The sequence below is a fragment of the Oryctolagus cuniculus genome, chromosome 6, assembly GCF_051225735.1.
Source record: "Oryctolagus cuniculus isolate XC-2025 breed Fujian yellow rabbit chromosome 6, ASM5122573v1, whole genome shotgun sequence".
NCBI classification, from domain to species: domain Eukaryota; kingdom Metazoa; phylum Chordata; class Mammalia; order Lagomorpha; family Leporidae; genus Oryctolagus; species Oryctolagus cuniculus.
In genome coordinates, this window is record NC_142872.1 from 10664744 (window position 1) to 10679746 (window position 15003).

The 15003-nt window shown below is 48.7% G+C and overlaps 1 protein-coding gene across 4 annotated transcripts in view; it reads left to right on the plus strand.

Moving 5' to 3' along the window:
- Positions 1-1598: 1598 nt before the first annotated feature.
- HSD17B4 (hydroxysteroid 17-beta dehydrogenase 4) overlaps positions 1599-15003 on the plus strand; it is a 90746-nt gene continuing 77341 nt past the window's right edge. Inside the window, exons 1-3 of one of the 4 annotated variants that reach the window (XM_089334840.1) lie at positions 1627-2009; positions 2696-3727; positions 3965-4018. Coding sequence is in view for 1 of the 4 variants with exons in the window: in XM_008254935.5 (XP_008253157.2) it covers positions 1651-1708; positions 3965-4018 (112 nt within the window). In the remaining 3 variants the exon portion in view is untranslated. Of the gene's footprint in view, positions 2010-2695; positions 3728-3964; positions 4019-15003 lie in introns of all 4 variants that reach the window. The other 3 variants (XM_008254935.5, XM_089334838.1, XM_089334839.1) reach the window with 3 other exon arrangements.

Here is a 15003-nt window from a genome sequence, read left to right on the forward strand (position 1 = left end):
GCCCAGTCCTGATTCTGTGGCCATCTGGGGAGTAAACCAGCAGATGCAAGATTTCTTTCTGTTTCTAGCTCTCTCTCTCTAATTCTGCCTTTCAAATAAATTAATCCTTAAAAACAACAGACTAAGCCATAAAGCCTAGTGTCTCCTTTAGAAGAAGCAACCCCTTAGAAGAAAAGTTGGAGTGGACAGAACACATTTAGGGGGAGTTCTACAGGAAAGATAAATAGAATCCTTACTGGGCAAAGGGTGGAGAACGAGGGAGGATGGACAACAGGGGGCGTGATCTGCCGCCTCAAAACCCAGCAAGGCGGCTGCTCACCCCTTACCTCAGAGGCGTCTTTTCCTTCGTCCCCTCCCTCATTCCTCCTTTCTTTTCAATCCGGGCTCTTAACTGGCTTTATCTTTCATTTCTAGTTTCAGGCAACACTGCATTCCCTGCAACAGAGCCAGTGTTCTGATGGTCAGAGCCATGGAGGCCAAGGAGGCCTTTTGCAGATCTTGTACAGGTTGTTCCCCATACTGGGGCAGAGTGGGCTTCTCCATGGTGCGCCTGTGCTCCGAGCACATAAAATGCAAACCTCTGAACATCTGGCTGCACCTGCTTCCTTCTGGGGCTTCACCCTCTCGCTGCTCCACCCGGCCTGGGACGGAGGCCCCCTTCCTCAGGTCCCTCTGCTGCGCCGCCTTCTCCGCAGGGAGAGGGTTCTCTTCTTCTGGCACCGTTTCTCTCTCTCTCTCTCTCTCTCTCTCTCTCTCTCCCTCTCTCCCTCTCTCCCTCTCTCCCTCTCTCCCTCTCTCTCTCCCCCTCTCAGAGGGTTCACTTCTTCTGGCACCGTTCTCTCTCTCTCTCTCTCTCTCTCACACACACACACACACACACACACTCGCCCAAGTGTTCTCTTGGCTCTGTGACTGAAACCTGACCACCTTACTTTGGATAGCTCCGGAAGACCTTCCGGAAAACTTGTGCCTCAAACCCAGGAAATGCTCCGAAATTCGTAATGAACGAACGAATGAATGAATGCTGCTCCGAAATTCGTAATGAATTCGTAATGAACGAATGAATGAATGAATGAATGCTGCCCTCAGCGCACACGTGCACAACTCGTTCCGAGCAACACTGAAATGTTTCTGTCCCTGGAGTTTCTACTCCGGCAGGTCAGAGGTGGGGGTTCAGGACTTAGCATTTTGACATTTCCTGGGTGATTTTAATGCACAGAATCCAGGAACTGCATCCTGGGGACGCGACACCGTCTCTCGGGGTCACTTTCCTGGCTTAGAGGCTGTATCTGAACGCTTTTTCTCTAGGCCAGTGCCTAAAGCCAGAAAGCGTTTGTTGAGTGAATGACCGCTCGACAGATGAATGGTGCACACAGGGTGCCGAGGCAGCCATCTTGGCACGCAGGTCCCAGCCGCTCTCCAGAAATGGCCTCTTCCAGTTAAACCAGGTTCTCCCCGCGCGTGGAGGCCGCTGGACTACGTTTCCCAGGAGCCACGGGGCGCCCCGCGCAGGCGCACTGCGAAACCACGGCGCCGGTCTTCCCCGGAACTGGCCGGCCCCGCCCCCTCTCCCGCCCCCGCCACGCCCCCTGTCCCGCAGTCCGAGCCCGGACGCGGTTCCCGGCTGTGTGTCGGTGCCAGGCCGGACTCATGGCTTCGCAGCTGAGGTTCGACGGCCGGGTGGTGCTGGTCACCGGCGCCGGGGGAGGTGAGCACGCGAAGGCCGGGGGGCGGCGAGCCTCGCTCGGGCGCGGCGGCCGCGGGGGCGCGGGCCTGGGGTGGGCGCGCAGCCGCGGCTGCGGTCCAGCGCTGCGTGGGGGCCGGCGCGGCGAGCCGGGGGCTGCACCGGGCGGTGGCGGGGCAACGGCTGTTCCCGGGGCTCTGAGGAGGCGGCCGAGGGCCTGCCCGGCCTAGCGTGGGGACAGAACCCCCCGGCCGGGCGGGCAGGTGCAGCGTCCCCGCGACCCGGTGCAGCCTGAGCGGGGAGGCAGGGGCAGGGGCAGGTGCAGGTTGGTGCTGACGGCCTTGCCGGTAAACTCCGCGGGTTCCCGGGGCTGGGGCTCAGGGGGTCCCCGAGCAGGCAGGCCTTGGTGTCTGTTTCGTGAAGTGACCCAGAGCCCGCCCGCCCGCCCGCCCTCGTCGGAGTTTGTGCAAAGTCCACGGGCGTCTTGGCGGAGCCGGGAGCTCTGCTGCGGCCAGGGGTCAGGCCGGCGGTGCGCGGGGCCGAGGTGGGCGAGGGGTGGGGGCCGTGACGAGCCGCGGAGAGTTTCTGACGCCGGCCGGCGGGCGGGGATACACCTCCCCGTGTTTCAGGAGAGGCGCTGTGCAGGGCCGATGTGTGCAGTAACCCCGTTTTTGAAGGGCAGAGTGAAAGCCAGGGGTCATCCGCAGGTGGCGGCTCTGCGGCGAGGGTTTCACTCGGCCGTGCACCAGCGACCTCTGTGCGGGGGCCTTGTCACCCTCTCTGGGCCCTTCACGGGTCGCGCCCTGCGACAGCGACGTCTGCACGGATGAAATGGATGTCTGCCCTGCCTCTCACAGAATGCTTTTAGGATCACTGGGTGGCCAAGGATTTTATTCCCACGGCCGGCTTCACTCGGAACTGGTGCATTTTGGGGGAAGTGTAAGCATTTGGTTGACTTTTGATGGGAGTATCTGATGCGCGTTTTAAACTTCTTCTGTCATCGACTCACAGATGCAGTCCGTGTGCATCCTGCAACATGAGCGAGTACTCACACGTCGTTTATATTTGAAGCAAGTTCATGACACGGTGCATAGTACACGCAGTGCACTCCGAAATTCTCTGTATTCCATTGTTTTATATGGAAACTGCTGATGGCATCCCCCCAGGTTGATTTTCCGGGGTGTTCATGCGTTATGACTAGGCAGTTATGAAAATTAGCACCTCCTGTTCATCAACTGGCTATCTCCATTTAGAGTGGATCAATTTCTAAAGTAAATTATTTGTGATACCTTCCAGTTTTGGAACACTTTCTATTTTAGTTTCTTTTTGGAAGAGTATAATAACATGCATTTCAGTTTATTTGTGTGCTTATGTATCAGCTAGCTTATATCTGTTTACCAATTAAGTTTATCAATTGATTAATGAACTTACTAGAAATGTGCTTGTTACAGAAATTTAAACCTTGTGAAAATAAGCCTCTACCCCTGATTCTAGCCACACAGGTGTTTTCCCCAATGTTATATATATATATTCTGTCTGTCTGAGATTATCTATGCTTATAAAACTTCCATATTTAGAGGGCTTTTTTGGGATATATATAAATGCACACCTTGCTGCTTTGAGCGGGAATCAATTTTTTTTCTGTTTCATGATTGTATACTGAAGGTTTATTGCAGGGTACAGGAATCACCTAGATACTATGAGCAGGAAAGGATTCAACACAGCCAGTGAGGTTTTAGGCAGGTCCTCTTGGAATGACTTCCAGAGCAATGCAGCACGGTCCCTTAGAAGAGACCTGAGGCGGCCAGTGCCCGAGTAGGCGGAGGACGCCAGGGCTTGAAGTGGAGAAGCCGCGGCCAGGGATTAGGGAGCTGCATCACGAAGCCGCCTCTACAGCCGCCGTCTCTCTGCTTTGAAACCTAGGAAGTGTCAAGAAAATCAGTTTCTTACCAGTGGCATCAGCCAGAGCCACAGAAAGGTGGTGTCTGCCTTATCCACCTTTAAAATTTCGCGCAGATGCATCTGTGGTAGAACCCGATTCACGTAAGGCATCGGGCAGTGGGTAGAATGGCAGGAAGTGGTGGGCCAGCAGACAGGGAAATGCAGTTTGCAGCTTTCTCTCTGCAGGCGGAAGAGGCTAGGAGGAGGTTGAGAGTACCACCGGGGACTTTGCGGCTGTAATGTCATTGGCTGCCTTTTGTTTAAAATCAGGGTTGAGTTGAGCGGACCAAAAATATTATGCTGACATTTTCTCAGCTTTCTTATTTTGTTTTTGATTAGGACTGGGCCGAGCCTATGCCCTGGCTTTTGCCGAAAGAGGAGCGTCAGTTGTTGGTAAGTTGGTGTTTAATCAGTAGCTGATAATTATATTATGGTCTTCACAAGCCACGTTGGTCTTTCCGCCCCAGTTGAGCCTCATTGAGAATGTTTACTTCTGCCAACAGATCCCCTCCCTCTTCCCCAGGCCTGACTTTTTAGCTTTTTGGATTCAATTGGTTTCACAGAATTTCTAACTTGACAATTAATAAAGAGGGATAAACATACATTATAATAAAGGAAATTCTTGACTACAGAGTCGTGGACTGTAACACTGTGAGGTAGAAGGCCCTTCTTGGGGCTGGCGTTTTAGTGTAGCAGGTTAAGTCTCTGCCTATATGAGACCTGGCTGCTCTACTTTCTAGCCAGCTAATGCTAATGGCCTGGGAGAGCATTGAGAGATGGCCTGAGTACTTGGGCCCCTGCACCCATGTCGGAGACCCGAATGAAATTCCAGGCTCCTGGCTTCAGCCTAGCACAGCCCCGGCCATTGCAGCCATTTGGGAAGTGAACCAGCAGATGGAAGATCAATCTCTTTCTCTCTCTCTCTCCACCCCCCGCCCCCCGCTTCCTCCCTCCCTACCCCCCACTCCCTTCTGTAACTCTGCCTTTCAAGGAAATAAAAAGTAAGTATTGCAAAAAAGAAAGAAGGCTTATCTACTAGTGTAAGTTTGAAGAAGAAACCTGTAAGTTTATTGATACATGTAAGAAACAACTGAATTTTGAAAACGGGAAATTTAGAGTCTTTAATCAAAAATTTTAAATAGCAAGTTTATTTATTTATTTTTTAAAGATTTTGTTGACTTGAATGAGGTAGAGTTAGAGAGAAGGAGAGAGAGAGGTCTTCCATCCTCTGGTTCACTCCCCAAATGGCCGTAATGGCTGGAGCTGGGCCTATCCAAAGCCAGGAGCCAGGAACTTCCTCCAGGTTTCCCATGCAGGTACAGGGGCCCAAGCTTTTGGGCCATCCTCCACTGCTTTTCCATCCCATAAGCAGAGAGCTGGAGGGGAAGAGGAGCAGCTGAGACACGAACCGGCGCCCATGTGTGATGCCGGCACTGTGAGCGGAAGCTGAGCCTACTACAGCACAGCAGCGGCCCCTGGAAGTTTTTTTAAAAACAGAAAATATGTTAGTTGAGGCAGCTGTGAGTTTGAGTGTTTTTTTTTATGATGGAAGATACTGTATTGGAGGCTCTCAAAGGTAGGAGTTTGAGTGCTCTGAATGGCCTGGACTGGCCTGATGTACTTGACAGTGGTGTGGACCCTGGAGCCAGTGTGTCCACAGCTGAGTCTTCGTGGGCAGTCACTGAATGAGCGCTAAGCGCAGGGCATGTATGTAGGGCAGAAGTCGATCCAGTATTTACTGGTATCTTTCCTGGGATAAAATTACTGCCCCGTGATGACGTTCTAATCCCAGATTTCCTATGCTATACAGGGGAACATAGAGGCAAATTTCCCTTACAGACATGTGTCAGCTAAGAGTGGTAAGCAGTCAGTTTTCTTTTTTTTTTTTTTTTAATTTGACAGAGTTAAGGAGGGAGACAGAGAGAAAGGTCTTCCTTCCGTTGGTTCACCCCCCAAATGGCTGCCACAGCCGGCGCTGTGCCAATCTGAAGCCAGGAGCCAGGTGCCTCCTCCTGGTCTCCCATATGGGTGCAGGGGCCAAGCACTTGGGCCATCCTCCACTGCACTTCCGGGCCACAGCAGAGAGCTGGACTGGAAGAGGGGCAACCGGGACAGAATCTGGCGCCCATATGGGATGGCAGCGCCTCAGGCAGAGGATTAACCAAGTGAGCCACGGCGCTGGCCTCCAGCAGCCAAGTTTTCTAAACAAGGAAGGGGTAAACAGGACATTGAGCCTGCTCTTTGGCAGTGCGGGGGCAGGTGGGAGTTGTGGCTTACATGGAAGAAAGAGCACAGAGACTTGGGATGTTCCTTGATCAGGGTCGTGGCCACTGCTGCTTTTGGCAGGGACGAATTCTGATGCGGTAGTGTTTGCACAGGGGCTGTGTATCTCAGGCCCTCTTGGCCAGATTTTCCCAAGAATCTTTCCCGTTGGGACCTGAAGACACGTGCTGCTACTGGTTTCTCTTTCGTATGTTACTCTTTAGTTCTTCATATTTTTATCTTCAGGTTTTTTTTTTTTGTTTGTGACATCTTTGCAGTTTCCCAAGTGCAGTGGTCTTGCTTCGTCTCTTGTGTCTTCTAGAAGTCTTACAGTGTTGTCCTGCACTTAGGAGATGTTTTACTTTTTGCTTTTACTGTTGACATGGTGTCTTTTGGGGGAGGGGCTAGTATGTTTGTGATTGTTATGTTTTCCTCTATTTCCCTCTTCCCTTGGGATGTGTTAAATTCAGATGAGGAGTGAACAGGGAAGGCTTGTTGTTTTTCTACTTGTCTTGTTAGAAAGATGGTGTTAACAGCGAGCCCTGGTTAAAGTCCAACAATGTAGATAAAAATGCTTGCAAAACTTGGTGAAAGAGCCAGATGTAGTTTGGCCTGCAAGGGGAGAATTCACGCTCGGTGGACCTGCGGAGTGGTTGGTCGATGTCTTCTGCCCTTTGTGTCCTGCCTGTGATCTTTGATCTGTGTGATCTTCCCTGCCCACCTCCTCTCCTGGCCTTTGGCTTTCTCACCTGCACACAGGACACCTTGCCGCTGGTTGTGTCACGTGCACTGCTGTGTCTGCTCTGTTAGTTTTGCTCTGCTGAGCCTAATTTTCACCTGAGTATGCAAAAAAAAAAAAAAAAAAAAAGTAGGAGTAAGAAAACCTAGGATGTAATGATGGTATCTGAATGATTTGATTTTGGGAAATTGGTCAGTCACATGCTCTGACAAGGTCAGCGGCCAGTGAGAAGTAAGACTTTAAAGTTGTGGGGCTGGCGTTGTGGTGAAGCTTGTTACGCCAGCATCCCACAGTGGAGTGCTCGTTCCTTCCTGGCTGCTCTGCTTCCAGTCCAGCTTCCTGCTAATGCTCCTGGGAAGGCAGTGGATGAAGGCCAAGTGCTTGAGCCCTCTGTTACCCATGTAGGAGACCCAGATGGAGTTCCTGTTTCCTGGATTCAGCAATACCCAGTCCTGGCTGCTGGGATCGTGTGGGGAGTGACCCAGCAAGTGGAAGATTTCTCTCACCCCATCTAACACTCCCTCTCCCCCCTTCCCCTTCTTCCCCTCTCCCCCCTTCCCCTTCTTCCCCTCTCCCCTTCTCTCTCTCTCCCTCTCCTCCTCCTCCTGCTCTCCCCCCCCCCCCCCCCCCGTCATTCTGCCTTTCAAATAAGTAAGCAAATCTTCAGAAAGGTCGCATGTTTCTCACATAAGCCGTTTTTTGCCAGGTTATGCAAGGTTAACGTCCTGTAAATCGCAGTGGCTTGCAGTTCTGAGGGAGTGCTGCATTGCTCCTGTGGACTTGCGATTCTGGTCGGCTGTGGGTCTGCTCTGCGTGTCTTCCTGATTGCAGGATCCCAGCTGTAGGAGTAGGTCCTGTCTGGGACATTGCTGTTAGGGGACAGAGGGAAAATGAAGAATCTACTTAGCGCCTCTATAAGCTTCACTGGGAAGTGGCAGGCCATTCCCACTCTTGTTTCATTGGTCAAAACCTTGAGTCCCAAGTTAATGGCCTCCATTAAGGTACTTTCTAACTGTGTGTTAGTATGAGTGCTGTGTTTTATATTCTATAACATACGTGAAGTGGCACAAATTCTGTTCATCTGTGTCAGATGTAAAGAAGGAGCGATTGGTTTCTGGATCCAGCCCTTGTGCTCTGGACTCAATCTCCCTCTTCATACTGTGAATTGAAAAGTTACTCACTGTTACTTTGAGGAAAGTACTTACTTTATCTGAGAGCCACATCTGCTGGTTCACTCCACCAAATGCCCACAACAGCCCCTGACTAGGACCAAAGCTAACGACTGGCAACTTAGTCCATGTCTCCTACATGCGTAGCAGGGATCCAGCTCCTTGGGTCACTACTTGCTGTCTTATCTCCCTCCGTGTGTGTGAGCAGGGAGTTGGAGTTAGGAGTGGAGCTGGGACTCAAAGCCAGGTGCTCCGGTATGGGATGTGCGTCCTTATCTTTATGCCAAATGCCTGCCCACGTTGATACTTGTAAAACATGATTAGGCAGACTTTCTTTGTTCATTCTTTGTCTTGTTTTTCTAGAACTGTTGAGACAGGTTTAGGGACCACGGCACTGTGATTCTGCAGTGAGAGATCAGGCTCACCTTGAGTGTAGTGTGGCCTGGTGGGGCCGTCAGTGGATAGCGGATTACTAGGAGGATATGTGAAGGGTAAGGGCAGGTTCTGGCTAGCCTGCCCTTATATGGTTTTTGCTACAGATGGCTGGGGTGATCAGACATCACCTGTGAGTTGGTGGTGGCTGAGGAATCCCAGCGGGTGTCAGAAATGATCAGAGATCAAGGTTTGGAGGGTTCCTGCCAAACTCAATTATCAGGCTTCTTGCTAATTCAAAAGGAAGTACCCAGTGGGCCCAGGCAAAATCTGGAGCTTAACAGCAGTTTGGGGAAGCCAGGAGTGTTTTATGGACTGCGGTCCTCACCTTGTTGAAGGAAGAGCAGCTGTCTCCCTCTCTGGTGATGTTGCCTGTTGTTCCTTAAGGACCAGCTGAGCCGTCTGCGGGGAATTATTAGTAGCCGCTCCTTTGGTGAATGCTGCAAGCATCGGCCTTTAACAAGGGGGTTCCTGGGGAAATAAACCCAGGTTAATTGGAATCCCAGTGTCAGAGTCCGGAGGGCAGCAGGTGAGGTGTTTAGGCTTGAGCATAAAGCCTCATTAGATGGTGGGTGAGAGTGGCACTGGTTGCTGTCCGGAATCCTCTGATGATGCCATCAGGTGTTCCAGGAAACTAAGTGGTCCACGGAGCAGCAGGCAAAAAGATCGTTTCTTTGAAGCTTGTAAAGAGTAGTCCAGCTTCAGTTTGCATGGCGTTAAGAGGGGCATAGGTTTAGTTAGAGCTGCCAGCTCAGGAAGGTGTGCACTGTATGTGGTCTTTGGAGAAGATCCTTACAGGAGGCTGGGCTGAACCACAAGAGGAGAGACAAGAAAAGCACCTTCTGAGCATACATAGCCTGTGTTCCTCCTCGGATAGAACTGACGCTTAGATGTGATGTTATTTCTCTCCACTTTTCAGTAATTTATGACTTGCAACATATAAAGAATTGAAAGCAGCTAAGATTCAGCATTACCAGTTACTGTGTGGCGGCAGCATGAGAGTCCTGTGGATCTTACGTCACAGAACTGTACTTTCCTTTTCCTAAGGAGTTACCCGAGCTCCTGTGGGCTGACGCCTGTCGGGGTTAGCTGCTGTGCAGTCCAGCAGCTGGAAGGTGAACTTCACGGGGAAAATGCATTGCCCTTGAGGTCAGGTCGGGGGTCAGATCCTGGCTTTCCTGACTAACTCATCACCTCCCTGTTTGTAGCTTCCTTATCTTCCGGGAGAAGGGTGAGGTCGAAGGACAAAAAATGACAGACTTTTGTAAGAGGTGAATATGAAGGTAGCAGTATTGGCGGCTGCTTACTGTGTACCAGAGGCTGTGCGTGAAAACCATGTGTATCAGCCTGAGCCTGAGGTGTGGTTGTCTGAGGGCGCGTCCTAGCCCCCGATAGGACATGTGCCTCCCCTGTAGATGGTGCAACCAAAAGGCTGCTTCATATTTATGTAGCATATGTTTATGATGTGTGGTGTCTTATCTGCATGCATAGAAGCAGTGCTTCGCTTAGTAATCAAGAATGTGTTTTGATTGACTGAATAAGTTCGACAGTGTAAGACACAGAAAGATCGTGAGAGGAGGCATTTGAGGATTCCAGCTTAGAATGAGCAAGCACACATCTCCTCTAGATGTCTCTGTGGTTATCCCCACTGTACGTTATGGCGGGGGGGGGGACTTCTGAATATCTCTTAGCTACTCCTCATTTTTAAAGCCCAATTTACAGTAGAGTTAAAGCTAATAGACTTAATATCAGTTGGATTTCTGAATTCAGTCCAGTATTTCTTTAATGAGTGCCTGTTAATGTAGCAAGTGCTGTTTGGGAGCTGGGAGATGATAGTGGGTAAATAATTATTGAGCATAAGCTTTTATTGAGCTTACATTCTAGTGGGGGGAGTGGAGAGACAGACACTAAACCAATACACTTGTTGAAATATAATAGATAATGGTAGGTACTAAGTAGGAAAAAAAGAATGATTGGGACAGGAAATGCTGGAACCTGCAGGAGGTGAAGGAGTGTGCCTTGAGATCTGGGGCAGAGGGAAACAGCGAGTGCCAAGGTCCTGGGGCAGGTGTAGGCTTGGTGTGCTACAGTGTTAGCAGGGCCTGTGGCTGGAATGAGTGAGGTCTTCAAGGGGAGCGAAAGGCAGACATAAGGGTAGAGAGGCCTCAGGAGGCTGTGTTAGACAGGACTTAGTTCAGAATAAGGGCTGGCTTGTGTTGGCCATTGGAGATGTGCATGGAGGAGCAACATAACATGATTTATGTATTAAATGGATCATTCTGGTTCCCATTGGAAACTGAATGGTTGAGAAGCAAGAGTGGAAGTAGGGAAGGAGGCGGATGTGTTGGAGGTTATTGCACTGCTGATTATTTTGTATATGCTGTTTGAAGCCTGGTGAGTGATTGTAGCATTCACACACACCCCCCGCACCCTTGGTCTCTGATCACCCTTGACACCTGCTGTGGATGGTGGGTGCTCGGGCTCCAGCATCCCACGGGCGATGTCTCATCCCAGGCGTCTGCAGCAAGCATCGCTGAGTCGGTCTAGTCAGGATCTCCTCTTAGCTCCGATGTATTCCTGCATATATAATTGCATCTTTTTTTTTCCTCCTTATACCCATGAACTGCTTTGTGTCTGTTCCTCAGGGATTTAATCTGTTTACTCTACATTCAAGGTTATTGATAGTTCTCTCACTGTACTAATTATTTCGGATTGTTCTGTGTATTTTTTGTTCCTTACCTCTCCTATTTATTTTTTAAAAAGATTATTTATTTATTTGAAAGTTACACAGAGAGAGAAGGAGAGGGAGAGAGAGGTCTTCCATCCACTGGTTTACTCTTCAGATGGCCACAATGGCTGGAGCTGCCCTGATCCTGCCAGGTGCCAGGAGCTTCCTCCGGGTCTCCCACATGGGTGCAGGGGCCCAAGGACTTGCTTTCCCAGGCCATAGTAGAGAGCTGGATCAGAAGTGGAGCAGCTGGGTCTCCAACAGGTGCCCATGTGGGATGCTGGCACTGCAGGCGGCAGCTTTACCCGCTATGCCACAGCGCCGACCCCATCTTCTCTTGCTCAGTTTTTATGCTTTGGTGTTTTCTGTGGTGATGAGGTTGCTTGTTTTCTCTCTTTTGTTTATATGTCTGCTTTATCACTGAGTTTTCTTCTTTTGTGTGTTTGATGATTGTAGTTCTGATCTTTTTGCTTTCAAATGTAGGAATCCTTTTTTTTTTTTTTTTGAGATTTATTTATTTATTTGAGACAGAGTGGCACAGAGAAAAGGAGCGTCGTGATTCTTCTGTTTTCTGGTTCACTCCCCCACGTCTGCAACAACCGAGCTAGGTCAGGCTGAGTTCAGGAACCAGGAACTCCATGTGGGTGGCAGGAACTTGAGTCCTGGGGCCTTCATCTGGTACCTTCCATGCATGTTAGCAGGAAGCAGAACTGGAAGGATAGAACAGCACAGGGCAAGAGTCTCAGGTGACCACTGAGGTCATAAATAAGAGTGTTAATTGTTAAATGAACAACAGGAGTCACTGTGTACTTACTCCCCATGGAGGACCTCTGTCCTTAATGAGTTGTACTATGAGCATTAACTGCAAAACTTGGTCTCAAACTACTTTATATATATATAGTGTGTGTGTGTGTGCAAACTGTTGAAATCTGTACTTAGCATAGAGTTGATCCTCTGTATATAAAGTTACTAAAAATGAACCATAATGAAGAATGGGATGGGAGAGGGAGTAGGACATGGGACCCGAGTTGGGGTGGGAGGGCAGGTATCGGGGAAAGAACCACTATGTTCCTAAAGTTGTACCTATGAAAAATGCATTCATTAAATAAAAGCTTAAAAAAAAGAAGAAAGTATAGAGCAACCTGAACTCAAACCAAGAGCTCTGATATTTCGAAGCGTGGGTGTCCCAAATGGTGGCTTAACCTGCTGCGCCAGAACCCCACATGCAGTACTCCTGTAATCGTTTCTTGTATGGCCAGACTGGTGACGATGAATTCCTGTGCCTTTCATTTGTCTTGAAAAGTTTAATTTCTCCCTTGTTTCTGCGGGATTAACATTCCTGAATGTGATATTCTTGGTTGGCAGTCTTTTTCTTTGAGAACTTTGAGTAGTCTTGTAAGGTTTGTGCTGAGAAATCTGCTGTTAGTCTAATAGGAATTCCCTTAAAAAATGACTTGGCACTTTTCTGTTAATGAGTTCAGAAATCTCTCTTTATCTTGGACTTTTGACTGTTTGACTATGATGTGCAACGGTCAGGATTTTTTTTTTTTTTTATTAGATCTGTTTCTGGTTCTTAGAGTTTTCTAGACCTGGATGTCCATACCTTTCTTTTTATTATTATTATTATTTTTTTTTTGACAGGCAGAGTGGACAGTGAGAGAGAGACAGAGAGAAAGGTCTTCCTTTTGCTGTTGGTTCACCCTCCAATGGCCACCGCGGCCGGCGCACTGCACTGATCCGATGGCAGGAGCCAGGTGCTTCTCCTGGTCTCCCATGGGGTGCAGGGCCCAAGCACTTGGGCCATCCTCCACTGCACTCCCGGGCCACAGCAGAGAGCTGGCCTGGAAGAGGGGCAACCGGGACAGAATCCGGCGCCCCGACCGGGACTAGAACCCGGTGTGCTGGCGCCGCTAGGCGGAGGATTAGCCTAGTGAGCCGTGGCGCCGGCCCCATACCTTTCTTAAGGGCAAATCTCCAGCTACTGTTTTATTAACTAGGATTTGTCTCCCTTCTCTTCATCTGTTGGAACTTGCACAATCTGCGTACTTTTTAATTTAATGGTGTCTCCTAAGGCTTGGAGGATTTCTTCATCTTTTTTGTTTGTCGTTTCTTGTTCTGGGATATTTCAGAAGACGTGTCTTCAAGTTCAGAAATTCTTCTGCTTGCTCTGTTATGTTGAGGCCCTTAGAAGTGTTTGGTATTTGTCTTTCCGAGATCTTCTGCTTTAAGATTTCTGATTGGTTCTTTTTCCTGATCTCTATCCTTTTGCTGAATTTATTTTGCATATTGTGAATTGTTTTGCTAAGTTCAATGAATTCTCTGCATTCTCTTGTACCTCACTAATTTTTTAAGAATCATTCTTTGGATTTTTTTATGGTGCTCTTATTCAGTATCCTTTTCCTTGGGATCTGTTGCTAAGGAGTTGTGTTGTCGTGGAGGTGTCCTGGCAGCTTGCTGTGTTGATGTTTGTGCCTCTGGAGGTTCAGTTCTGTTTGCCAGCATGTGGCTCTGGAAGTCCACGCCTTTCTGTTGCAGGTGTGTCTTAGCTCTGGTTCCATCTGGGTCAGGTAGATGTGGTCTCCCTCTAGTCAGGAGACAGGCATTCTCAACTACACGGGGCCACGTTCAGGCTTCTCGGTGCTTTTTGTTTACAGAGTCTGGCATTTTGTGTTTAGACATAGTTTTCCTACTTGCAGAATAGTTCTAATGTTTTAGAATTCTCTGGATCCCTACATTCTCAGTATAGGTATTATTTGGCGGAGTTTTGGGGATGGATTTTTTTTTTTAAAAGATTTATTTATTTGAAAGAGTCAGAGAAAAGCAGAGGCAGAGGGGCAGAGAGAGAATCTTCCATGTGCTGGTTTACTTCCCAAATGGCTGTAATGGCTGGAGCTGGGCTGTTCCAAAGCCAGGAGCCAAGAGCTTCTTCCAGGTCTCCCATGTGGGGTGCAGGGGCTGAAGGACTTGGGGCCACCTTCTGTTGCTTTCCCAGACACGTTAGCAGAGAGCTGGGGACTCGGACTGGTGCCCATTTGGGATGCTGGTGCTGCAGGCTGTGGCTTTACCTGCTATGCCAGTGTATCGCCCCCTGAGGATGGATTTTAAGGGAAAACCTTTCTGCGGTATTTAAAAGACTAAGTAATTGGCTTTTTTTTTATTTTAAATTTTAATTTATTTGAGAGATGGAGGAAGGACGAGAGAGGGAGAGACAGAGAGAAAGTTACCATCTGTTTGTTCACTTCCCAAGTGCCCACAATGGCCTTAAGCTGGGATCTGGGAACTCACTCCAGGTCTCCTTTGTGGGTGATGGGAACACAAGAACTCCGAGGGTCCATGTTAGCAGGAATCTGGAACCGGGAGCCGGAGTCAGAATTCTAACTCAGGTACTCCGAAAAGAATGGGAGTGTCCTCACCAGTGCCAGCCACTTAGCCAGATGCCCCCTCTAATGTATTTTAAATGAGAGAAATGGGAAAAAGATTTGTGTCTTAAAAAAATTTTCAGGGTTATGTGCTGGATTTTTTATGGTTAATTTACACAGGTACAACACCTTGGATATTTTGATGGTTTCAGTTGAAAGACTCTATCCTTAACTTTTTAAAGCTGTTTGAGTAGGGTTGCTGCTTTATCTTTTCCTATATGCCTTCCCCAAGAAAATTTTTTTTCTTAGTGGAAATTCTTACATTCTTTTTGGGATAAAGTAAACGTATACAGGTGCAAAAATCTCCTTGATACTGTTGATATCCAAGTATGTAACCAGTGCTTTTCTAGTTAAGACTGTAATTCCTGTAGTTTTGCTCTGGTGGTAGTGGGATGACTCCTGGGTCAGTGTTCATCTAGTGCTCTCTAGTGGAGAGACAGTTTTCAGTCAGTCTGTTTTGATTAAGTTGCCTTTGTCTCATTTGTTTTTCCAGACTTCAGGGTTTACCTCTGGTTGCATTTCACAAAATGTCCACTTGGGGGTAGTGTTTCATTGCACAATGGAACATGTCCTTAAAAAGTATTTGCCAATTTGCTTTTGAACTTCTCTGTATGTACTTAAAAAAGAGT